A 26,789-nucleotide genomic window follows, 5' to 3' on the forward strand; every position below is an offset into this window, starting at 1 on the left:
GGAAGGGGAGGTAACGTTTCCCTGTATGACGGCATACAGGGAAGATTCCAGATCGGCTCGTCTGAACTTTCATTTTCTCAAAGGCAGAGAAAGACACCCAGAACTCGGTTTACACCTATCGAAATTTCCACTTGGGGACCATATACAGGCTAGGGGAACTCATATTAATGTTAATAAACCTCATAAAAAGAAATTTTCATGCCATGGGACCTTTAATATTCACAAGCACAGCAGTCTGTCAGACCTTAGCTCGTTGTATTTCAATATTAGTAGTATTAATGTTATTATCATTATTTTATTAGTATTGTCCCAGTATTAGTAATGAAACTATGAATGACCAATAAAATCTAAAGCATCAGTATGTATAAATATATCTTTGTAAAAAATCTGTCATTTTGCGATGAGAAGCTGATTTGATTTGAAATGTATATTGGCTAGAAAATGTTATATATATTTACAAGCCAATGCCAATTATATTCCCAGTGTATCTGTAGAGGGTTGAAATCAGATTTCACAGGTTTAATGTATAATAACCTCCTGATGTCGCTGAATGAAACTGACCTTCTCCATGGCTAGTTTGGTGGAGATGGCACGGCCTTGCAGCATCTCCGGGGCTGTGAAGGCACACACCTCATCTGTCATTGCACAGTTCTTGAACGCCAGTGTCCCAGTCGCAGACAAGAGCAGTGATGCAGGAGTTATAATGTTGCAGATATTGTGACCTAGAAAAACAGACACACGTTCATTTAATTTTGCATGGACTGCACTCTTCACCAGTAGGAAAATACAACTAGCAGCAAGGTCAACATTTTACCTTTGTAGGACAGGTCTACGAGTGATTCAGCCGAGCCCAGCAGGAGGGACCAAACCTCGTCCTCTTCCAGTGGTCCTCCTCTGGCTTCCAGCACCTCGGCGAGGGTCACAAATGTGCTGCTCATCCTGCAGAGTCGCGAAACAGATACCTGAGAAGGAGAGTTACAAGCTAAGTGGCTGATGGAGGAGGAGAGAAATCTGTTGAAAGAAGATGGAGCCTAAACAAAGTGATCAGCAGGGACTCTCTCAGTGCTTTCATCACCAGTGTTTCATAACAATATTGTGCAATTACATTAGTTCTCATGTGTGATGTGTAAATCTAAATCTGTCTACAATTATCTATTTTTATCTTTTGCTGACTTTATTCCAACTATCAAAAGAACAAGCTTAGCTGAGAATGTGCCAATTGTTTTGCATAATCACTGTGGTTGGACTTCAGAGGACACATCAAAATAAACTTCTTTCTTTACATTTTCAGATAAGTTGTGGAGAAGAGCAAGCTCTAAACATATACAGATTTTAATTTATTCATTTTTTTATTTTCATTATCAGTCAATCTGATGTCCTCCCTAGTCCAATGTGCATAATACACAAATTATGCTAAAAGATTCCAGCCAGTTTTTCCCCAATATGAAATCTATCTACTGTAATTCTAATTCACATCTACTTCTACATTTATGTCACCTGCTACAATACTGAACAATACAGTAGGGTGACTAGACGTAGCCGTTTTCCGGGGACTGTCCCTGACTGGAGCAGTCCCCGGAAATGTCCCCATTTTACAGCTCATTCAAAACAACCCGCATATAGGCTACATTGCAAAAAAAGCCCAACATACAGCAGCCTGCTGACCATAGGAGCAATCGTGTAGTAATTATTTTCACCAGCAGATGGCGCTGTGAGATACGCTGACTCTACTTGGTCGCGCGCGCCGCTACTACTTCATGAACAACGAGCAGAGCGCCGTTATCGTCAAATATCAAAAGAAACATTTACATTTACATTTACATTTACATTTATGCATTTGGCAGACGCTTTTATCCAAAGCGACTTACAGTGCCCTTATTACAGGGACAATCCCCCTGGAGCAACATGGAGTAAAGTGCCTTGCTCAAGGACACACTGGTGGTGACCGCTGGGATCGAACCAGCAACCTTCTGCATATCAGTTCCATGGTTTAACCCACTGGACCACCATCTCACAGAAACATTATTATCGCTTTCAAGGTAGTAACATACTAACTATTAATGTTAAATTAAAGTAATACTGTTTGCATGTGCTTTATAACAGGGCCTCAACAGGATGCGGGATTGTTTTGTCCCCAAAAGTCACAACGTTATCACACACCTGAACTATAAATATAAAAAAACCTAAACAATTACACTTGCAGTTGCAACAAATACATGTGCAGAATACACATACTCAAACACATGCTTAAAATAAGCCTATAATGCAAAATAAGACCAATTAAAGATTTATACAGTAGGCTATAAACATAAATTTTATGTTGTTTTATTTTTGTAATGTGTTTTTGTCACGTTATAATATTGTTTTGAACGGCTTATGATTTACAATGGTTACTATTAACTGTTCATTGTTTTTGTTTTTGGTTTGTTTTTGCGGGTGCGGTGAATTGTATTAAAACCAGACCAAAAATCTTAATAATAAAACTAAATCATAATAATTATTAATGTTAATAAAAATATAGGGAGCCCACAACAACAAAGACAACTAAAAACATTCAGAAATATATTTTGGGGACATTTCCCATTTGAATGGTCAAATATCATTACAAATGCGATTTTTAATGATATTTGACCACTCAAATGGGAAATGTCCCTGATTTCCATTTCAGAAATCTGGTCACCTTACAATACAGGGAGTTTCCTGAAGTCTTTTCATTTATTCCAATGTGTCTAACTGTAACTACACAAGACAGAAGCCAGGGGGAGACATTTCATATCAAGTGCATGTACATTCCCAAACTAATCAAAATATGAAGAGTTCAGATGCAAAATCCTCAAAAATTGTCTGGCTATCACCAAAACAAGCTCAATTTAATCGCTGGCAGATCAGGCTGGGTTTACCCAGTCTACCTCTAAAAGCCACTTCGGTCAAAAATGAGATAATACTGAGTGAATGCTCTCCGCATATTGTATACGTTCATAAAATACACCAGCCTCAGCCCATTCAGAAGTACCGGTACTTAGGTAGAAACCTTTACATAGAAGCCTGACAAAAATGCTTATTTTAAAGAAAAATGTTGGACGGACTTCAGAGTCTTCATATGTAGCCTCCTTCTCAAAAGAATGTTTCAGTTAGTACAAAAAAAAACCTTTTTGATTTGGTGTACAAAAATACACAAATCTAAATAGCTTGCTAGAGCACCAAAGAAATTAACTTCATTATACACACTTTTTTGGTATATGAGGAAGATAATTTAATAAACCAATAGAACAGTGACTTTTTCATTCATTTAGCTGGTCTTTAATTTTGCTGTGATGTATACAGTAAGTGACGTGTGGCTGGTTAAAGTCAACATAAAATATGACAGTATCGACTTTCTAAATGCACAGTCCTGGTGTTATTTTGCATAATTCATTATTTAAATTAATAATCACAATCATGTCTCTCAGCTGCTGTCTCCAATCCATACTTTTTTCAAGCCCTCCTCTCAATCCAATCATTTATATTTATTTATTTAGCAAACGCTTTTATTAAAAGCGACGTAGAAATGAGGAATTCAACAAGCAATTCATCTTTAGGAGGCAATAACAATTCAATTCCCAAGTGAATAAAATCAAATCCTCTCCTACACATTTTCACAATGAATATACTTTTCACTCTTAATCACGTCACACTATGGAACATTTTCAATGTTGCTAATAGAAAACTGTGATTCAAATTTTAAAGCAAGGTTTCCACAAGCAAATGCATTGAACAGATAGAAAAGTTAAGGATTACAGTAATCTGGCTCAAGAAGTGGGACAAAATCAGATGTCCATACCTGTGTCCATAAGAAGAAGCCAGGACCTGGACAAGATGTCACCAACATCAGCCATCAAGACTCAAATTCATGACCGTAAGACTGCAATGACATTTTGTGTAACCACACTCTTACTCTGCTAATTTTAGCAGGTCCAGGTAAAACGCTACACTGTCAAATTAAAGGGATAGTTCACCCAAAAATGAAAATTCTGTCATCATTTACTCACCCTCAAGTTGTTCCAAACCTATATACAAATGTCTTTGTTCTGCTGAACACAAAGGAAGATATTTGGCAGAATGTTTGTAACCAAGCAGATCCCGGCAGCCATTGACTACCATAGTGGGGGGAAAATACTATGGTTTATTTATACAGGTTTGGAACAACTTGAGCGTGACTATGACAGGATTTTCATTCCTGGGTGAACATTCTCTTTAATATAACAGAGAGCAAAATGAAAATAAGCTCTCATAAATGATGATATTCCTGTAATTACTGCAGCAGAATTCACTCTCTAACCATCTCACAGATATTTAGCAATGTACTGTGTATATATAATTAGTAACTATAAGTAACTCTGAAAAATACTTCAATAGGATTTTTCAGAATTTTAAATGCAGTCAAAAATATACTACATGTGAATTTTAATTATAAAATAGATTTAAATATATGAAATGCATTTAAATAAGAGGCAAAAATGAAAGATTGTAGTTTATTTCGAAACCTTACATCCAGTCTGTTGTTGTTTGCCTCTCTTGAGGCTTATTATATTACAGTTTTTCTCAGTCGCTTTGGTACATTTCTCGAATCATCCTCGACATTTGCAAAACAGCAAGTGCATTTCTCAAAACAATTCGTACAAATAGCAAAACACCATGGATTACCTGCAAAAGCCAGTCTCTTGCTCAAAATCCTTAGTTCATCTCTCAAAAGTAAATATCTGTGTCAATGAACATGTCAGTGCCATCAGAATGACAAGTCCTTGTGTCATTGTGTATGAATAAGACAGTCAAATTGCTTAGTCATATTGTCAATATAACTGTACTCTGGAGGGATGTTCTGATGTAAATATGGCTAAAATTTTGATGACAATTATTGTAAATTGTAGGTTACACCTTAGTGTATGTGGGAGTTTGAATGCAAGAGACTGGACAAGATTCACATTTATGCTTTTACTGTTTGTACTGTAATTTGTTGACAGACCATGTCATTGTGATACAGAAAGGAAAAGACAGCACTGCATAGCACAAAGAAAAAAAAACCCTGAAAAACAAAAGTAGAAATGTGAACGTCTAACGGAAATGTATAGAAATATGCTTGACATTTTATGATAACTTGTTCAACCATTTTGCATGTAAAGACTTATGCTATGAACTAATGCCTAAAAGTTGTGGGGGTGAGACTATTCAACAGAGACCCATTGTAATACATTTTGATCAACATGACATAAGCAACTGATAATGTAGGAAACAGCAGAGAATTGTACATAATCATTTGCATGGATGTACACAAGCATTTGCAACTTGTTCAAAGAAATGAGAAACTGCTTTTTTGATGTGCACAAGTGACACAATGATGTGAAGATTGAACAGGTAGCTTTGAGAATTTCAATTCTGATCTGAGAAATGTACCAAAACGACTGAGAAAAACTGTAAACTAGATCAGGTCTAAGTGCCAATACAGGGAGATTACACAATCTAGTTAATTAAATATACTCTGTGTTAACAAGCTGACTCAACATATTTGTTAAAAAAAAAAAAATGTATGGACTGCCTCAACAGATCAGACAGAACAACAAATATGTAGGTTAGACGCACACACAAACGAAACGTGCCCATGCTATAATGAGCTTCAACTCCAAAGAAGGTTAAGCAGGACCTGCAGATGTGTTGGACTGAACATTGGGAAGGCTTGAGTTTCTTTTTGTGGCCTGTCAGAAATAGCATGCTTAATTTTGTCTTAGATTAGCACGCAAATGCTAAAAACACTTGAATCAATATAGTAATTATATGAGTCAAAATCTCCCAGATGAAAAAAATACTATAGTATATTATAGTAAAATTACGCTAGTAAATACTATAGTGTTTTTGAACCATACTATGTAAAGATACTACAGGAAATTTTAGTATATTGTAGTATAATATTTACTACACTTTGTTAATTTACTGTAGTATTTTTACTGTAATGTGGTTCGTAATTAAATGTAATGAATTATGTAAACATGTATAACCTTTTATCAGAAAATTAAACATTTCATCAAAGTTTGATAACTGCCTTAATATTTTAAACAACTGAGAAGTCAAGTCAAGTCAAACCGCTCTGGAGAAAACGGTGATGTCATCAGCTCATTTCAACTATCATACAGTGACAATGTGGGCATTTCATTTAGTTTAGTAATTACATTTATTTGGATATTTAGTTGAAAATGTAGTGACCCCAACTGAGCAAGCCAATTAAGCCAAAGGTGACAGTGGCAAGGAACCAAAACTCCATCAGGTGGCATAATGGAGAAAAATAAACCTTGGGAGAAACAAGGCTCAGTCGGGGTGCCAGTTCTCCTCAGGCCAATTAACAAACAGTGTATGATTATTAAAGAAGATAGATAGTGATCAAACTACATTTTATTTAAAAAAAATCACCAGTCAAGTTTATAGCCTAATATACATCAGCATTTGAGAGTCAAAATGGACGACTACAGGGACTCTGAAGATCACTCATTTAACAGTACATCTATTGGAAAAATTATGGGGGAAAAATCAGTCAAGAACATTTGTGAAATTATTCAAACCAGGAATGTCACATTCAGAATGCGTAGGCCTAGTTCGTGCATAAAAATGTCCATCAAAAGCCCCAGTTCGTGCATAAAAAGGTCCATCAAAACCAACACATTTTGAACGATTATTCACTAACCCAGCAAAGTTTTTTAAATAGAGATTATTCACTTTAGCATGCAGTGTGTATTTCAATCAGTTCTCTGATCATTTCAGCGTGTGAACGAAGAACACATTTACTCACGTGGTGCGTAATGCATTATGCACGTTGTCTTGTCCTCTCTGACAGACACTGGCCGCTATTTTCTCCCTCTTCTCAGAATGCGATAACGCATTCAAAACATCCGGTATAGTGTGGGTTTCCCAGGAAATGCGTGCACCTTCACGTGCTCTCAGAATTATCGTAAATACGAGTTTCCTTGGTAAAAATTGCACATGAACGCCCTGACATTTTGAAACTTGAATGCAATGAGCTCACAATCACGACTTCAAAGTCGGAATTATCACATTTCCGATAGCAGGTGAAGGCAGCATACCTGGACCTCTGCTTTTCGTAAATACTGCCGTGTACTGAGCACATTATTATTTGACAGACAGTCGTGGTTTCCAAATGATGTGGATTTGAAAATAGATGGATCGAAAGGTAATAATTATTTATATCTTAGGCGGCAAGTATTCAGTGAAGTGATTGATGACCACGAGTGTGTTATACAATGTCTAATATGTTTTAGTTCTAATATTCCAACCTACAGCCAGCCTTAAGTTTTTGAGGGAAGTGATAACGTTTGAACTGTTACGTTAGAAATGCTTTTTGCGTAGTTTACAGAATGTATTTTGTAAATTACATCTTATTTAGAAACTGACATTTTAGGCTTGTTAATAGAAAATGTTACATTCATTCAGCTGTCGCAAATTCGTTGACTTTTGAAAATCAAGTTCAGTTCTTACCAGGGGTGGTTTTGATGCACAACATTGTTTTTTATTATCTCTTATAACAAAAATATTTTATTTAAACCCATGAAAATGCAAATCCTCTTGTAAATAATATAGTGAAAAAATTGTTTTTAACTGTTGTTCCATTATTAACCCTTAGTAGATTTTGACTCATATACACATGTATCTGGCAGGGCACGTTAGTCAAGCTTGCATCAGCTGATCATGTCTACCACAGCTTGCATGTCTCTGGAGCTAATTACCCTCCTCCATCCCCAGCTCCTCCACTCGTCAGTCAGGATTTGGCATCTGATTCCCCCTGAATCAGACTAAATTCCCGAATTAGGTTGTACATTTTAATATTGACATTAATGCTATCTGCAATACATCGTTGCTTCTGTTCTGTTTACCCTAAGGGTATTTATCACTGCTCTCCCTGCTCTTATTCATGCTAGGCTGCATGGATGTGCAGGGAGTTCTTGCCCAGAACAGAACCACACCGCCAATCTAAACTATATGCTAATTGTCTATCACTTTGACGATAGTGATCCTGACAGAACTATACATATATATATATATATATATATATATATATATATATATATATATATATATATATATATATATATATATATATATATATATATATATATTCAAAATAAGTTTAAGCTCTCTCAGACTCTTAGTATAGGAAGCTCAGCATGCAAATTCTCACGGAGAGAGAAAAGACACAAAATTCTCACTGAATTCCTACGATAATCAAATCTTAGAATATTCCAATAAACAACGTAGCCTTTGTGCACCAATACTGTTGGGAGCAGTGGTTAAATAAATAAACAAAATAAGAGTGCATTTTCTTTATATCCTTCTTTTTTCATTGTGTACTGATCGAGAGGTTCTAGGTCTTCCCTGGCTAAATAAAAAGTCTGAGATACTATACATACACTAATCACAGCTCAGCACTGTAGCTTTTTAATAGCTTTAACCAATATAGCTGACCAAGTCACGGCAGCAGCTTTAATCAATTACAAACAGAAGAGGTTGTTCAATCTTAACATACAACTTCATGAATTTTAAATCAAGAAAGATTTATATAATCACGCAAACTAAAGCTACTAAGCGTGATCTATCATTTTAGGAATATTAATAGATTTTACCTTCTAGCATTCAGTGTATTACGGTCCGGATCTCCCTCTGATGCCTCCAGTCCCAGTGCACACACTTTAATCCAGTGGATCACTACATGTTTCGTTTACCTTCTGTTACCAAATGCCACATGTGACCCGGCCTCTGCTCCAGCATACTGTATTGTACAACCATACAAAAATGCATTTACTGATAAACTACTCACGTCTAATCACTAAGAAGCAACTGATGTCTGTGGGCCCTCGAAACTTTTTGCAAAATGAACAACTATTCTTAGACTACAGCTAAGAGCTCAATTGGATTAGATGAGCAGCGACAGAAGAGGATGAAGGCGTCTTCAGGATTTTTTTTTTACTTAACTTGTGGTCCTTTTATGTATATGTAGCATTTCCACTGATGTCCTTTATTCCTCACAATTAATCCACAGAAGAATTCTGATTCTTTTTCACCACATCTTATGTTATGTAATGTATTAAATACATATAAATTGCATTTAAAACATTTTTGGATTTAAATTGCTGTTAATAAATAGACTATTTTGCCCTGTTAATGCTAGCATGTGTATCCTAAATGCACACAATTAAACATTTTCACTCTCTTTGCATATTTTTACATCTTGACTGGAACTTACAATAAAAATGCATATAAAAATAAGTGGTGTTTACCAGTCTCATATTTCATCTCAAGCTCCTCTGCCTCTGTTGTCTCCTTGATAAACAAACACTAAATTTTGAAAAAACTTTATTAGGCACCAGAACTGTGGACAATCCTCTTTTTTGTGAAACAGATATGTCAATTTTCACGCAATAAATATTGAACTAGATTGTCTTTAGACTTTTGATACTATTTTTCATAATATTGATACTAGATTAGATAGATAGATAGATAGATAGATAGATAGATAGATAGATAGATAGATAGATAGATAGATAGATAGATAGATAGATAGATAGATAGATAGATAGATAGATAGATAGATAGATAGATAGATAGATAGATAGATAGATAGATAGATAGATAGATATGCATGGATGGATGGATGGATATGGATGGATGGAAGGAGATAGAAAGAAACAAATAAAAGAAAAAGAAAGCTGTACCGATAGATAGATAGATAGATAGATAGATAGATAGATAGATAGATAGATAGATAGATAGATAGATAGATAGATAGATAGATAGATAGATAGATAGATAGATAGATAGATAGATAGATAGATAGATAGATAGATAGATAGATAGATAGATAGATAGAAATGCATGGACGGATGGATGATGGAGAGATGGATATGGATGGTAGAAAGAAAGGCAGAAAGAAAAGAAAAAGAAAGCTGTACCAATAGATAGATAGATAGATAGATAGATAGATAGATAGATAGATAGATAGATAGATAGATAGATAGATAGATAGATAGATAGATAGATAGATAGATAGATAGATAGATAGATAGATAGATAGATAGATAGATAGATAGATAGATAGATAGATAGATAGAAATGCATGGACGGATGGATGATGGATAGATAGATAGATATGGATGGTAGAAAGAAAGGCAGAAAGAAAAGAAAGCTGTACCTATAGATTAGATAGATAGATAGATAGATAGATAGATAGATAGATAGATAGATAGATAGATAGATAGATAGATAGATAGATAGATAGATAGATAGATAGATAGATAGATAGATAGATAGATAGATAGATAGATAGATAGAAAAAGAGAGCTGTACCGATAGATGGATGGATGGATTAGATATGCATGGACGGATGGATGATGGATAGATTTAGATAGATAGATAAATAGATAGATAGATAGATAGATAGATAGATAGATAGATAGATAGATAGATAGATAGATAGATAGATAGATAGATAGATAGATAGATAGATAGATAGATAGATAGATAGATAGATAGATAGATAGATAGAACAATAGAACGATAGATAGATAGATCGAATGATAAATAGATAGAACGGTAGAATGATAGATAGAACGATAGATAGATAGATATACAGACAGACAGACAGACAGACAGATAGATAGATAGATAGATAGATAGATAGATAGATAGATAGATAGATAGATAGATAGATAGATAGATAGATAGATAGATAGATAGATAGATAGATAGATAGATAGATAGATAGATAGATAGATAGATATACAGACAGACAGACAGACAGATAGATAGATAGATAGATAGATAGATAGATAGATAGATAGATAGATAGATAGATAGATAGATAGATAGATAGATAGATAGATACTATCTATCTATCTATCTATCTATCTATCTATCTATCTATCTATCTATCTATCTATCTATCTATCTATCTATTAGATAGATAGATAGATAGATAGATAGATAGATAGATAGATAGATAGATAGATAGATAGATAGATAGATAGATAGATAGATAGATAGATAGATAGATAGATAGATAGATAGATAGATAGATAGATAGATAGATAGATAGATAGATAGAAAAAGAAAGCTGTACCGATAGAAAGAAAGAAAGAAAGAAAGAAAGAAAGAAAGAAAGAAAGAAAGAAAGAAAGAAAGAAAGAAAGAAAGAAAGAAAGAAAGAAAGAAAGAAAGAAAGAAAGAAAAAGAAAGCTGTACCCATCTATGAATAGACCGGCGTGATGGCACGGAAGCGCGTGGGGGTTTGGTGACGTAGAGCGCATGTCGTCCGCAGTGCACGCGAGGCCTGCTCTGCTGCTGCTGCTGCCAGTGGAAGAAAGCGCTTTCAATTCGGTGAGGTCATGTTATCGAAACCAGCAGCAGAATAAGCGCTATTAATAATCGATAGAGACTTCACCACATCATTTCTGGAGAGCTCGAGTATTTAAGTGGCATTTAGGATACAGGGAGCGTTTATATTTCAATCGTAGCAGGTAAGTGAGCGTTTTAAGGTGGTTTTAATACGTGGTATTGTTTCGCAGTGGGGGAGGGTGTCTGCACACATCACAGCTCATTTCTTTCATTTGAAACAGTGACACGACAATGTCTCTGTTTTGAATGATGAGGCTTTTAAACGCAGCGACTAATAAATGAGCCCGGATCCGTGGGTTACGTGAGATCGCTTACAATGCTATTTGTCAAGCTGTTCGCCTTGCCAGCCACCCACTGTAACCATACCTTCTCTGTGTGTATTCTTCTGCAGATCATTTAATCAATAACGTATGAACATACGAATGTAGGCTGAATTACATATGGTTTAACTTTAACATGTATACTGATCTCTGTCCACGTCAAAAAACTATAATTATTTATTTTATACATATCTTACAGGACTGTACTGTCATGACGATAATATGTATCCTGAATTATAACTAGTCAAATATAAATGAATTGGCAACAGACTGATTAATTCTTGCTTGACAGAATTTGCCCTTAGATCTGTGTGTTTGAATAAAATTGTCAGTATTATTAATGAAACAAAAACAAACAACAATGACCCTTGAAGTTTGGTGGCATGAACACATGATTAAAGTTTGTATCTTAATGAGAATTGGTCATATTGTAGAAATTTCTAGTTAACTTGATATAGACGTTTTTATTCAATGGTCACTTGTGTTTTTACTTTTTACCAGGAAGGCTGTCCTGAATGTTTTAATTCTAATAAATTCACTTGATAATTATAATAATTCCATTAATTGAAGGCAGTTTTCCATTCATTTCTATCAATAATTTCTATTGTGGTGCATAATAATACTTGTGGTTTGAAATTGTTCTCTTTAGGAATGTTGTGTTGAGTAGTTGTGAGAGTTATTAGCCTGGAAGTCTTAGCCTTTATTATGATCTGATTAAAAATCTGTTTGGGTGCATGCCTGATTCTACAATTAATATTCTATCATAAGCATTATTGTTTAAATTTACAATTAAACAAGGGCCTGTAATTCCTGTATGTATGGTTACAACCAAAGACTCTTCGTCTAGGGTTTTCCAGAACTAAATCTTGGCAAAAGTCTCTGTGTTGCTATGGATCCAAATGCATTTTTCATGCTTTTTTTGTTCAGACGTATTCAGTGCTGCTTCCTCTCAACACAGTGGACTTACTTTTAATGTACTGTGACATGTCAAACAAAAAATATCCCTAATATTTATCCATTTGCGGAAACAAAACAAAAAATGTGGAGGCGTTTTTCTGTGGATCTGGGTCATGCTGTTAGTCCTGCTGTTTTAACTCGGGTTAAGAGCTATTAGGAAACTGCCCTACTCTTCAGTGGCGTGCGAGTCCCCTTTTTATGTGTGCGTGTGTATTTCTAACAGCTGTATGCTCTAGTTATTTTCTTTTTGATGGCACAGAGATATGAAGCCCAGAGCCAAAAAGAGGCTCGAGACCACTTTGTGCTGTCCTTTCAGTTTATTCTGCTATGCCAGGAAAAAAGATACTGCAGGAAAATGATGTTACGATGCTTGGGATTTCACAACCATTGCAACATAGTGCATTTTGTTTTGTTTTTGTGCTCTAGGTTTGTAAAAGTCTGCCTCGTTCGGATGCTAGGACATCGACTTCACCATGAACAAAAATAAGCGAGAAAAAGAATTCTACAGCGTAGATGTGGGTGATTCGACATTCACAGTGTTGAAGCGCTATCAGAATCTAAGACCCATTGGCTCGGGTGCTCAGGGAATAGTCTGGTATGTTCTAGAGCTCGTATTCCGCCTCAAATCAAGGACGTTACACAGTCGCCACATCTTTTCCTCTGTTTCATGCATCCTTTTCTCTTTTAGCTCGGCGTATGACCACAACCTTGAGCGAAACGTGGCTATAAAGAAACTCAGCCGGCCTTTTCAGAATCAGACTCATGCCAAACGCGCGTACAGAGAGCTGGTGCTCATGAAGTGTGTCAACCATAAAAATGTAAGTCATCCTGACCCCCAAAAAGGTGCATGTTGCATGCAAAGGGAAACATACATTTTAGCCAGCATCCAGCAGGGCATAAGCGCTCTAATAGATATGCTTGTCTTTTTCATTCCCAGATAATAGGGCTCTTAAATGTTTTTACACCCCAAAAAACATTAGAAGAATTCCAAGATGTGTGAGTATATGTTGTGTATTTATACAGTTCAAAACGCCAGACCCCAGCTGATACCCCGCTAATGCTCTCTCACATCCACACACACACCCCTCCCCTTCTTCTCTGCTCTCTCTTACCCCCCCATCACACCCTCTTTTTTTGTCCCTCCCCTTCCCGCCCCTTCCCCAACGGCAGTTACCTAGTAATGGAGCTGATGGACGCCAACCTCTGCCAAGTCATTCAGATGGAGCTGGACCACGAGCGGCTGTCCTATCTGCTGTACCAGACGCTGTGTGGAATAAAACACCTCCACTCCGCAGGGATCATCCACAGGGTCGGTGCTCTTTAGCCTAAAGCCTGTCCGCCTAAACAAAAAGACTGCCGTACGCAGCCAAGGTTGCACTGACGGCAAAAAGCTTAATAATCAGTTAAGGTGAGGGAGGGGGAGGGGTTTCATCCCCGGGCTGATTACAAAAAGCCAGACCTCTGCCTGCCTGCCTGACTGCCTGACTGCAGCTGCTGCTGTGGACTGCATTGCGCTGTTGAGGCAGGGACGTGTTGAGAGGCGACAGGAGGGAAGCGATCAAGTGATCCTCAGTAAACATCGCTGTCCTGTAGTCCCGTTTCACCTTGACTTTACCTCTGTCTTATACGGTGCGCTGCTTTTGCACAGATATGACCAGATATCTATGGATGTAATACAATAAATCTTGTCTCACTGCACAAGGTCATGTCTTATAAACAGTGACCTTTAAGCATTAAATATGCCAATTTAATTTGCAACCGTGGATAATCAAGCATTAAATGAATAAAAATGGTTTCACTCTGACAGATCAATTGATAGGAGATGAGAACGCAGGAACATTGAAGGAAAATCTTTTTCAAGGTTAATGATGTGGAAAGATTTGTTTGTTGAAAATGGAGGACAGAACATTGGTTTTAATTCACTTTAGCCCCCGGAAATATATCTGTATTGCTGGTTAATTTTCGGTTAGACAGGACCATAAGTGAAATATAAAATAGTCGATACTGTAGTGCTCATAGTTTATAAACACTTATGCCTGTTTATTTACAATTATTATTTAAGTGAGACATTATTTTTTTTTTTACATTTACCCTTTAATGTTACCTGAATGTTAAATGCTGCTGTCACTGGTCCAAAAGTGTGCTCCTGTTTTTGTATATTACAGTATATTATCAGCATAACATTTTGAATGGAAATAGAATGGAAACATATTTTGACTATTTCAAATAAATGGTCTCTTCTAAATTTTCTATTAAACAAAGAATACTGAAAAAATGTATCACGATTTCCACAAAAATATTAAGCAGAACAGCTGTTTTCAACATGGATGATAATAATAATATTATAAATTGTCATAATATTTTACAATAATGTTTTTACTGTTTTTTTAATAAAAAAAATGCAGCATTGAGATTTCTTTCAAAAAATCTTCCAATCCCAAACTATTGAATGGTAGTGTGTCACAACTGTCTTTATTATTATCTTTTTTCTACTTGGATGTGTATTTTCTGTCGTCTCAGACTTTTGGACCACCAAATACTTTTAATGTATATTAAAACAAATGCTACAAATGAGAATGCACAAAACTGCACCATTGACAAATATTCTGTCCTGTTATTCTTTAGGATCTAAAACCCAGCAACATCGTGGTAAAGTCAGACTGTACCCTGAAGATCCTGGATTTCGGACTGGCCAGGACAGCAGCTACGGGTCTGCTGATGACACCATATGTGGTGACACGCTACTACAGAGCCCCTGAAGTCATCCTGGGAATGGGATATCAAGCCAATGGTCAGTGCTGCTGACAAGATACAGAATGCCTAGTTGGCACATCCTATGCATGCTTAACTGCCAATATCATCCTCGTGTTGCAGGTTTCAATTCACGCTTTTATAGGCCTCTCTGATGCTTTCCTTACACTAATAGCTTTGTGTTTTCAGCACCAAAACGTGTTACAAGGCCTTCAATTTGTTGGGAATTCATTCTTTTTGGTTCTGTCTTTGATAAAATGTGAAGCTTGCTTAGTGTGTGATGAGTAGACAATGGCTTGGTGTGCTCATTCATTTCTTAACCAAACTGTAATGAATAAAACAAGCTCTTATGCAACAGTCAAAAAATACTAACACCCCCTGACTTCCTGCTTAACCGTTTTCTCTCTTTCCCTCTGCTGCACGCGCTTAGTGGACATTTGGTCTGTGGGCTGCATTTTGGCAGAAATGGTCCGTCACAAAATCCTTTTTCCTGGGAGGGACTGTATCCTTGAGCCGTAAAATTACAAAAATGCATCAGTGACGCTCAGATTGTCTGTTGTCATTTTGAGAAACATGCGGCATATATTGAGCTAGATATACCGTATATAGTCCCTCGCTAATTTGGCATAAATGTATATGAAGGTTCTTCTATATTGTGCTTTTTGTTATGCATGTTGTGTTCATCATACATTGGTTACGTTTTGGTTATAGTTATAGCATTTCACGCAACTATTAATTTCTATGAATTGCGGTCTTTACTTTTTCAGTTGACTTTCTGGCTAATTTTGGCTTTACCTTTTGTGAACAGTCTGAACACCACTATGTTGAAGGGTTAGTTTGGATTTTTCATTTACTGGTCGTCTCTCATTGGCATGTGTTCTAGTGTCATGGTAAATTAAAAAGAAACAAAGAATAAAATAAAATCATAACATTGAGATTTTCTCAATATTATTCATTATTTCATGTGGCACTAAACGCAGTTGTACTATTCAGTTTGATATTCATTCAGGCATTCTAGCTGTTGTTCTGTTTTCTGCTCTTGTGATAAAGGTCTGACATTGTTTTAGTTTCCTATTATAAATTACCCCTGAACACTGAGTCAGTTGCATTTATGAGCTAATTAGATTAGAAGGTTTTGCACTCTCTGGTGTTCACTTCTGTTCACAAGCTTGGGGTCAGTAAGCGTTTCCTTTTTTAAAAGAAATGCATACTTCTATTTAGAAAAAGATTCATTAAATTGATCAAAAGCGACATTAAAGAAATGTATAATGTTACAAAAAATGTATTTCATTAAAAATATTTAGAATTTTCTATTAATCAAAAAATGCATCACAGTTTCCACAAACGTATGAAGCAGCACAACTGTTTTCAACATTGTCACATCACCACAGGAATAAATCATATTTTAAAGTATATTAAAATAGAAAACAGTTATTTTAAATTGTAATAATATTTTACTGTATTTTTCGATCAAATAAATGGTAGCCTTGATAAGCATAAAAGACTTCTTCCAAAATAAATCTTACAGACTCCAAACTTTTAAATGGTAGTTAGTTTTGATGGTGTTTGAGATGACATGTAGTGTCATCCCAAAAAAGCCTACATCAGGATTTTCTCGTATTGTGTGGAAATAATATTCTGTAATTGTGTATGGTCATGTTAAATCTAAGTCTGTAATATTGACCAATGATTTTTTTTACTCCATCATAATCAGCTGATGAGTCACCATTGTGAGTCACAACATGAGTGTAAATGGCCGGGCCCGTGATGCTTTATAAAGCTCGTTTCCGATTTATTTTTAGTTTTGCGATGATCATTCTGTGTTACGTCTGTGCTCCATCCTCGCTGACTTTCCCTGCTAGACATGACAGCTCCTGCATGACGCACATCACTTTTCTTGCCAACACTTCATCTTCATTTTGTCATTTTGCCTCCTTTTTTGGCTCTGTTGCATGCTAATTTCACTTTCATTTCATTTTTCAGTGGATGTGTGGTCTGTTGGCTGTATCATGGCTGAAATTGTCAGAGGTAGTGTGTTGTTTCCGGGTTCAGATCGTATCCTTACATGTCTATCGTGTGTCATCCATTCCATGGCCATCCCATCTTTCTGTTACACACAATACATTGTTTTTCCATGGTACGCAATGGCTTTTAGAATTAAATAGATTTAGCATAGGCCTTCAAAATGAATTGGTGCAAAGTAAAATATTTGTGGAAAGCCAGATCATTTTGGATATTGTAGGCCTATTTATTATTTTCTTAACCTTCAAATGCCTGAAGATATTGATCAGTGGAACAAAGTTATAGAGCAGCTGGGAACACCATCCCAGGAGTTCCTGATGAAACTCAACCAGTCTGTGCGGACCTATGTGGAGAACCGGCCACGTTACACCGGATACAGCTTTGAGAAACTGTTTCCCGACGTCCTGTTCCCTGCTGATTCAGAACACAACAAACTGAAAGGTACATCTTCTTAAAGATTTAAATGGGTGACATTTTTTTGTAGCAATTTTGTACTTAAATGGGCAGCTGTGCAATTGCTGCTTGCAAATGGGAATGTACACTTTTTGGTTTTGTCTGTGTAGTATTTAAATGCCCTGGAAATTAAATATTTCATCCATAACTCAATTGACACATTTGCAGAACAAAAACAACCTATTTTGCAATTCTAATCATTTCCAGTGCATTCACTGTGAAGTGGCCTGAATAATCTGCTGTGTGTTCGAGGTGACATGTCAAGCCACTTGAGAACCTCAGAAACACCATTAACTCTTTGTATTTGGTGTGATTTTGTTATGCAGCGAGCCAGGCGCGGGACCTGTTGTCTAAAATGCTGGTGATAGATGCATCTAAACGTATCTCTGTGGATGAAGCTCTTCAGCACCCCTACATTAATGTGTGGTACGACCCAGCTGAAGTGGAAGCGGTGAGCTTATGCGCATTCACACACACCAAGTACCAATCCATTGCTGTTAAGTACACATCCAAACTCATTGTGATTTCAAGTCCCTGCACTTGTGAATAGTCTACATAATTAGGGTAGATTTTTTTTCTCTCCCAAATAGTCAAACTAAGGGTTGTAATTTTGAAACCATTTTACCAATACTAAATTTATATATATATATTTTTTTTGTTATTTTCTACTTTATTTACAACTGTGCCATAATAAATGGGTTACTAGTTTGTAATTTGACAGGTGAAGTGAATAACACTGATTATCTCTTCATCACGGCACCTGTTAGTGTGTAGGATATATTAGGCAGCAAGTGAACATTTTGTCCTCAAAGTTGATGTGTTAGAAGCAGGAGAAATGGGCAAGCACTAGACTAGGCTAGACTACTGGGTCAGAATATCTTCAAAACTGTAGCTCTTGTGGGGTGTTTCCGGTCTGCAGTGGTCAGTATCTATCAAAAGTGATCCAAGGAAGGAACAGTGGTGAACCGGCGACAGGTTCATGGGCGGCCAAGGCTCAGTGATGCACGTGGGGAGCAAAGGCTGGCCCGTGTGGTCCGATTAAACAGACAAGCTACTGTAGCTCAAAATCAAATTGCTCAAGAAGTTAATTCTGGTTCTGATGGAAAGGTGTCAGAATACACGAATTGCGTATGGGGCTGCATAGCCGCAGACCAGTCAGTGTGCCCATGCTGACCCCTGTCCATCGCCGAAAGCGCCAACAGTGGGCATGTGAGCATCAGAACTGTACCACGGAGCAATGGAAGAAGGTGGCCTGGTCTGATGAATCACGTTTTCTTTTACATCACGTGGATGGCTGGGTGCTCGTGCGTCACTTACCTGGGGAACACATGGCACCAGGATGCACTATGGAAGAGAAGGCAAGCCGACAGAGGCAGTGTGATGCTTTGGGCAATGTTCTGCTGGGAAACCTTGGGTCCTGCCATCCATGTGGATGTTATTTTGACACGTACCACCTACCTAAGCATTGTTGCAGACCATGGACACCCTTTCATGGAAACGGACGGTATTCCCTGGTGGCTGTGGCCTCTTTCAGCAGGATAATGCGCCCTGTCACAAAGCAAAAATGGTTCAGGAGCACATCAACGAATTTGAGGTGTTATATTGGCTTCCAAATTCCCCAGATCTCAATCCAATCGAGCATCTGTGGGATGTGCTGAACAAACAAGTCTGATCCATGGAGGTCCCACCTCGCAACTTACAGGACTTAAAGGATCTACTGCTAACATCTTGGTGCCAGATACCACAGCACACTTTCAGGGGTCTAGTGGAGTCCATGCCTTGATGGGTCAGGGCTGTTTTGGTAGTAAAAGATGGACCAATGTATAGTTTTACATGATAAAAGTAGTCTAAAAGTCATGATATACCACTAGTTTTAAGCAATTAAACAGGGCTTTGAAGTTTGGGCAAGAACTTCTTGCAATAAGGTTTTTGTGTATTTTATACTTGTTTGTTAACAGTCGGCCCAAAAAATCCTATTGGTGCATCACTAGTAAAAACGGTAATATTGTGAAAAATATTATTACAATTTAAAATAATATTTTTTCCTGTAATGGCAAAGCTGAACTTTTAACAGTCATAACTCCAGTCGTCAGTGTCACATGATCCTTCAGAAATCATTCTAATATGCTGAAACATTTCTTCTTATTATCAATGTTGAACACAGTTGCGCTGCCTAATATTGTTGTGGAAAATGTGATACATTTTTTAAGGATTCTCTGATGAATATACATTTTAAAAAAGCAGTATTTATTTGAAAAATAAATATTTTGTAACATTGTCTTAACTGTCACTTTTGATCAATTTAATATGTTCTTGCAGAATAAAACTATTAATTTCTTTCAAAAAGTAGTGTATCTAATAGTTCTCACAACAGAAACATGGAGTTTGTGCCTCAGTTTTTTTAAATTCTCAGATTAGCATGCATTTAGCACATTGATTTGTTTTTCTCGCCAGTATAATTATGTATGCTTCTCTTTCTCTCTTCAGCCACCTCCTCTGATCACAGACAAACAGCTCGATGAGAGGGAACACACAGTGGATGAGTGGAAAGGTAGTTTGTTTTTCTAACTTTAAAGTTCACTGAGTGAAATCCGATGCAAAGGAAAGTGCCAGAGGTTGAGAACGAACATCATTTGCCCACTGCACACGCGGTCGAAATCTTGTCTGCGCGGTCACCTGATTAAATAGTGTTAATAAGCTCCACAGCGTGTTTAAATGTCTGACGGCAGTTGCTTAAATTAGAAAGATTGATATTTCTTTCAACTCATGGAGAGGAGCATGTGCTGTTGAATGTAAACCTTACCAGATTCTATGATTTCGTTCATCTATCCAGTGTTGGGGAATAACTAACTAAAAGTAACATTGCAACTTATCTGGATTTTTTTCAGCTGCATGACAGTTGCTCAGCTGTATTCAAGACAGCATATCTATTCCAAATTTTCAAAGAGAAGCTATTTTTTTCCCACCAAGTAGCTATGTAGTGTGACAAAACAAAAATCCCTCGCAAGTTCCTAAAAGTGTTGCGAAGTGTGATGCATTTTAGGAAATAATTTCATTTGGAGGGTTATACGATACATTAGTTGTTGTATGATACAATAAGCGATTAATCAGTCAAACAATTAATTAACTTTTATTCCAATCCCTGCTTTTTTCCCTTCCAAGTATGTAATTTAGGGCCCTATTTTAATGATTTGAGCATGTGGTCTGAAGCTCATGGCGCAGGTGCACTTAGGGTGTGTCCGAATCCAATATTGCTAGTTTAGTGATGGTAAAACGGTCAGCGTGGCAGGCGCATGGTCCAAAAGGGTTGTATCTAGCCTCTTAATGAGTCATGGGTGTGTTTTGGCCGTAATGTGCAATAAACGAATCAGAGTCTCATCTCCCATTCCCTTTAAAAGCCAGTTGCACTTGCACCATGGCGGATTCGCTATTTACATGGCGGAATTTGATAATGGAAAGACTGAACGCTTCTCCAGAGAGGAATCCTTTTATTTTTAATACTTAAATTTTTTTGTGTGCTGCTGCACGTCCCTGTGTAATAAGCAGAGTGTATGTGCGTTGTGCACCCACCTATAGGCACATTTTACTAACACGCCCTTTAAATAACACAAAAATACTGCGCTATTGACCAGGTTTTTGTTGGTCAATGGGTCAGTTGTTTTCTGCCTGAACACACCTCGTTTTCAGACCAGCATGCCCATGGGCGGACAGATGGGTGCGAGACTGCAAGTACATTTGCTATTTAAACAACGTGGTGCTGGATGTGAAAATTATAACTGCGTCGGGCTGAAACAAGCATAATTTTGTATTATTTTCTAGTTGCATTAATGTATCTGTAATTGAATTGAACCCAAATGATGGTTCAATTCATCTTATGGTTTACTTTTTATGCTTGATAAATATATTTATAAAGTTTAATTCCCTTAAATTGCTTCACTGTAGCTGGATAAAAAGTGTATGCTGCTAAGTACTTCAAAAAGAGTAGCCTCACTCTTTTGACTATTCTTTCTAATCATTCTCTCTTTGTTTTTCTTCATCAGAGCTGATCTATAAAGAAGTGCTGGATTGGGAAGAACGGGTGAAGAATGGTGTCATTCGAGGTCAGCCCTCCCCTCTAGGTTAGTTAGACGAGTTTCTCTTAGTCTAATGCAGAATAATTCGCTTATGTTGATTTCGTTTTTAGTTTTTTTTTTTTACCATCTCAGAGCTCAATGCTACGGATTAATTCTACTGGCCCGGTCAAGCCAGTGGTTTAAATTTTTACTTGCTCTACCAAAATTTTCACTAGCCCCACCACACATTATATAAATTAAATTTGGTTATACTTTATTTTAAGGTATCTTTGTTACAGTGTAATTATATATTTAAGTAAGAGTAATATTAATTAACTGCATGCACTTACTATATGGTCAGGGTAGGATTAGGGTTTTGTGAGAGTTAGTTGCATGTAATTATGCATAATTACTATAGTAACTACATGTAACGTGTGACAAAGCCACTGTAAAATAAAGCGTTACCTAACATTTTTATTGTTTTCAGTGATTTTGGCCCATGACATCAAAATGTTCGAGTCCAGTAAACATTTGCAATTCTCAATTCTAATTTCTAGCCTAACAGACAATCACTTGCATGATTAATTTGGCAAAACACATGTGCAAATGATGACAATTCCATCAAGCATCTTTCACGCTGGCCTCGGGCCATCAGGCAGTCCTTATTGTTGAGCTCTGCATCTGCCACCATCTGCATATAATCACACATCATGTGCAGGTAATCTAACTGACTGTTGTGTTTCACGTAGCACAGGTGCAGCAGTGATCAACGGCTCACCCCAGCCCTCCTCCTCCTCCTCTATTAATGACGTCTCCTCCATGTCCACAGAGCCCACCGTGGCCTCGGACACGGACAGCAGCCTGGAGGCCTCTGCGGGACCCCTGAGCTGCTGCAGATGACTATCACCTTCCCCTGGAGTTTCTCTGTGTGTGGCATGGTATCAGATTTAGGCCAGTCTAATACATTATTTCGGGTCGGGTATGGCTTTTTTTGAGTTCTGCTCTAGATGCTGTAAATGACTATACAATTTTATCTTTTTAGCGACAGCCCTAACCAGGCTTAGCCAATGATAGTGAACTCCTTAACAAAACTCTTCTTTTATAAGCTACGTTTAGAGTATTTTGTCATGTTGTCGTAGAGTGATTTTGGAAGGTAATCTGTAAAGATTTAATTGTGAATATATTTTCTCAAATTAATTTAGTTTGAGTCTTTTTTTTTTCCCTGGTCAATGTATAATTTTCTTGGTCACCTGGGATATGGAAATCTTTAGATTTTCAATATTAGTATTTTAAAATGGACATAACGATGTTGCACAAATTGATATCAACATAGTTATTTAAGTACATTTTGACAACTCGCCAGAGGTGGCTTTTTCTGGGTCATGTTTTCCATCTTTGTGCACAGCACATTTTATTTAAATTTTGTACAGTTTCATTTAGATATAATAACTCACAACATCGAAAAAAATATTTTTATATGTACATTAATTTATTTTATCAGGCTGTTCTGTTTTTCATGAATACTTTTGCTGCTGGTTAATTTCCTGGTAGACTGTGATATGTGACGTGCTTGTGCGTCTGTCTCTGGTGTTCTTGTTCTAGTCCTAGTTACCTAAGATTTCAGCACCTTTTTTATTATTTAAATTCATTTTATCCCTTCGAAATCTGCATATAGATCAAGCATTGCACTTAAATACCGTCCTGGTCAGAAAATATTGGCACCCTTGGTAAATATGAGCAAAGAAGACTGTGGAAATAAATCTGCATTTTTAAACCTTTTGACCTTTTATTTTGAAGAAGAAAAAAAATCTTACCATTGATTTAAGCAAAACAATTGAAAATGGGGAGAAAATCTCATTATGAAATTGGCCACAATTAATGGCACCCTTTGTGCCATACTTTTTGCAAGCTCCTGAGTTTTCTCCTTTAATGCCTGATGAGCTTGGAGAACACCTGACAAGAGGTCAGAGACCATTCCTCCATACAGAATCTCTCCAGATTCACAGCTCCATGTTGGTGCTTCTTCTCTTCAGTTCACACCACTCATTTTCTATAGGGTTCAGGTCAGGAAACTGGGATGGCCATGGCAGATTTTGTGTTCAGTGACATATTTTTGTGTTGATTTTGATGTTTGCTTTGGATCATTGTCCTGATGGAAGATCCAACCACGGCTCATTATAAGATTTCCAGCAGAAGCCATCAGGTTTTGATTTATTATCTGGTATTTGCTAGAATCCATGATACCATGTATCAGAACAAGATGTCCAGGACCTCCAAAAAAAAAAAAAAAAAAATAGGCCCACAACATTAAAGATCCAGCGGTATATTTAACCGTGGGCATTGGGGTACTTTTTATCCCAGTTTACACCAAACCCATCTGGTGGGTTTGCTGCCAAAAAGCTTTTTTTTAGTTTCATCTGACCATAGAAGCTGGTCCCTTTTTAAGTTCCAGTCGTGTCCGACAACTGAATATGCTGGAGTTTGTTTTTGGATGAGAGCCGAAGATTTTTCTTGAAACCCTCCCAGACAAGTTGTGGTGATGTAGGGCCAATTTTTAGGCTTTCGGACCCCAATACTCAACTATTTTCTGCAATTCTCCAGCTGTGATTCTTGGAGAGTCTTTGGCCACTCAAACTATCCTCCTCACTGCTTATTAAGACAATATAGACACACGTCCTCGTCCAGGCAGATTTGTAACATTTCCTGTTGATTGGAACGTCTTAATTATTGCCCTGATGGTAGAAATGGGAATTTTCAATGCTTCAGCTATTTTCTTACAATCACTTTCTATTTTGTGAAGCTCAACAACCTTTTACTGCAAAACAGAACCATATTCTTCGGTTTTAGTCATTGTGATGGACGATTAAGGGAATTTGGCCTTTGTGTTTTTTCATATTTATACTCCTGTGAAACAGGAAGTAATGGCATTTTCCTAGCCACCCTGGTGTGCTAAAAATTGTAAATATGAAGGGGAATATACTTCAGATATATATTACTTGTAGGAATTTCTAGGGGTACCAGTAATTGGGGCCAATGTATATTAGAAAGAAAAAAAAAACATTTCATAATGTAACCCCCCCACCCCCCCCACTTTCATTAGATTTACTTCAATGAAATGTAAGATTGGGGGGGGGGGGATGAATGAAAGTTCAAAAGAATAAACAATGCCCCCCCCCCATCAGTTTTCTTTGATCATATTTACAAAGGGTGCCAATACTTCTGACTACGACTGTTGCTGGGATTGTATCAATATTAGATTTTGCAGTTTTTCTCTAATATTTTTCCCAGCTTTTGTGACTTTTTATTCAGATGATCTGAGCTGGTAGAACAAATGTTTTCCAATTACTAATTTATTATTATTTGGAATACCAACAAAAACATCTACACTGGTTCATTTCTAGCATATTCCATTAGAGTTATTAAGCTACTTATTTTTGTATAACAGGGAAATGAATCAAATTTGGAAATAATTTATCTCTAGATTATTTTTACTGTTATTTTTTTTGTTTCCCCTGTCAGGTTGGAAGGTCTTTAATGGCACGTGATGTGCTCTAAATGAACGGAAACTACTGAAATGACCTACTCTCCGTATGTGAATTGTAACTCATGACATTGAATACTGTGGAGCACCATGCATTATTTGATAAGATTAAGATATATCAGGGAAGTGGGTTTCTTTTACATTTGCTTTTGAATGTGAACATGAGAGAGAACGTTATAGGCCTGAAGTTGTGGAGTGAAAAGTGGGAATCTGAATGTTGTTGACCTAGGGTTTAGCCCATTGGATTTATTTACCTGTGTACAGGGTAAAAAAACGAAATATTTTGCTATTGCTTTATATTATTACATTTTTTTTAAGTGCTCTTAACTGTGGCAATGATATTAAGCCCTACGTACTTGCCTGGGAAGCCTGAACCTACTGTAACTTTAACTGCAAAAAGCAAAAGCTTCTCAACATGATGTTTTAAGCATGAAACACAAGAGCCGTTTGAAGGTCGAGTCTGAACTACCTCACACTGACACCATACAGCTCACATTTTACAAGTATTACTGTAAACTTGATTTTTGTTTTATTTATTTATTCAGAAGAATAGGAGTGTACAAGTGTCTTTATAGTTTGTAAGTGAGAATGTATTGTATGTATGTACGTGTATACAATTCAATGAGTGCTTGTCCTTGTTTCCTCTAGACTGTTTTTTTGTTTTCTTCAGCTTATGTGCAGTAACTCTCAAAGCTGAACAATGAACCATCTTATTTCAGACTCTATTTCAGAAAATGTTTGGAATGTCCATGTTTTGCTGTTTCGAGAAAAAGAAAAGAGAATGATTGAAATGGAGAGGAAAAATTACTCATCCCCAGTCTCAACAGTGGGCGGTATCTTGCATGACCTGCTTAGCATTTGATTTTAAGTCCAAAACACTCTACAAGAACCATAAGATCATGGTGCTGGGTTTATTAGACTTCACAAACTGATGCAGTTGTTTTATATTAGGGTTAGCAGATTACCACCTCTTTAGAATGCACTGAACTTCAACTGTTAACATCATAACAACTGGAAAAATGGAAATAAACCATATGAAAATGGGTTTGCTTGTCTGTGTGTCCTCATTGATGTCCAAGTTTTACTTAAGTCCTATCTTTTTTCCAAGTGAACTACCTTATTTGACCATGGAAAATGCTTTCTACATATATTACCAAACCCTTTAAAGGATAGTTCACTCAAAAATAAAAATTCGGTCATCATGTACCCTCACATCTTTCCAGCCCAGTAAGACTTTTGTTCATCTTCAAAACACAAATGGAAGAT

The 26,789-nt window shown here is 36.8% G+C and overlaps 2 protein-coding genes across 16 annotated transcripts in view; one reads left to right on the forward strand and one right to left on the reverse strand.

Moving 5' to 3' along the window:
* The window catches only part of ptpn20 (protein tyrosine phosphatase non-receptor type 20), a 52,464-nt gene extending 43,579 nt beyond the window's left edge, over positions 1-8,885 (reverse strand). The window contains exons 1-3 of the mRNA XM_079842121.1: positions 8,661-8,885; positions 815-962; positions 562-722 (exon numbers count right to left, since the gene is read on the reverse strand). Of these exons, the coding sequence (XP_079698247.1) occupies positions 562-722; positions 815-938 (285 nt within the window). The 5' untranslated portion in view covers positions 939-962; positions 8,661-8,885. The remainder of the gene's footprint in view (positions 1-561; positions 723-814; positions 963-8,660) is intronic.
* A 2,437-nt stretch (positions 8,886-11,322) lies between these two features.
* mapk8a (mitogen-activated protein kinase 8a) lies at positions 11,323-26,569 on the forward strand. 15 transcript variants are annotated; one of them, XM_079842132.1, is made up of 13 exons: positions 11,323-11,549; positions 13,131-13,299; positions 13,393-13,522; positions 13,642-13,700; positions 13,875-14,013; positions 15,330-15,495; positions 15,886-15,957; positions 17,736-17,918; positions 18,257-18,381; positions 20,418-20,481; positions 21,971-22,048; positions 22,737-22,908; positions 25,502-26,568. In XM_079842132.1, exons 2-12 carry the CDS (start codon positions 13,178-13,180, stop codon positions 22,880-22,882), a joined length of 1,284 nt encoding a protein of 427 aa, XP_079698258.1. In that variant the 5' UTR covers positions 11,323-11,549; positions 13,131-13,177; the 3' UTR covers positions 22,883-22,908; positions 25,502-26,568. The 15 variants fall into 15 exon arrangements, with proteins under 15 accessions (XP_079698258.1, XP_079698256.1, XP_079698257.1 ...); XM_079842125.1 differs by having other exon boundaries at positions 11,349-11,549; positions 22,812-22,908; positions 25,502-26,569; XM_079842122.1 differs by lacking the exon at positions 15,886-15,957 and adding an exon at positions 17,439-17,510 and having other exon boundaries at positions 11,349-11,549.
* Positions 26,570-26,789: the final 220 nt, after the last annotated feature.

Source organism: Gobio gobio, assembly GCF_949357685.1.
Source record: "Gobio gobio genome assembly, chromosome: 18".
Taxonomy (NCBI): Eukaryota; Metazoa; Chordata; class Actinopteri; order Cypriniformes; family Gobionidae; genus Gobio; species Gobio gobio.

Bases quoted from the DNA above. Each gene is read 5' to 3' on its own strand.
- mapk8a (XM_079842132.1), top strand. From the start codon at position 13,178: ATGAACAAAAATAAGCGAGAAAAAGAATTCTACAGCGTAGATGTGGGT. The intron at 13,523-13,641 runs GTAAGTCATCCT...TTTCATTCCCAG, and splicing joins AGTGTGTCAACCATAAAAAT to ATAATAGGGCTCTTAAATGT. The intron at 15,958-17,735 runs GTATCCTTGAGC...AAATGCCTGAAG, and splicing joins CCTTTTTCCTGGGAGGGACT to ATATTGATCAGTGGAACAAA.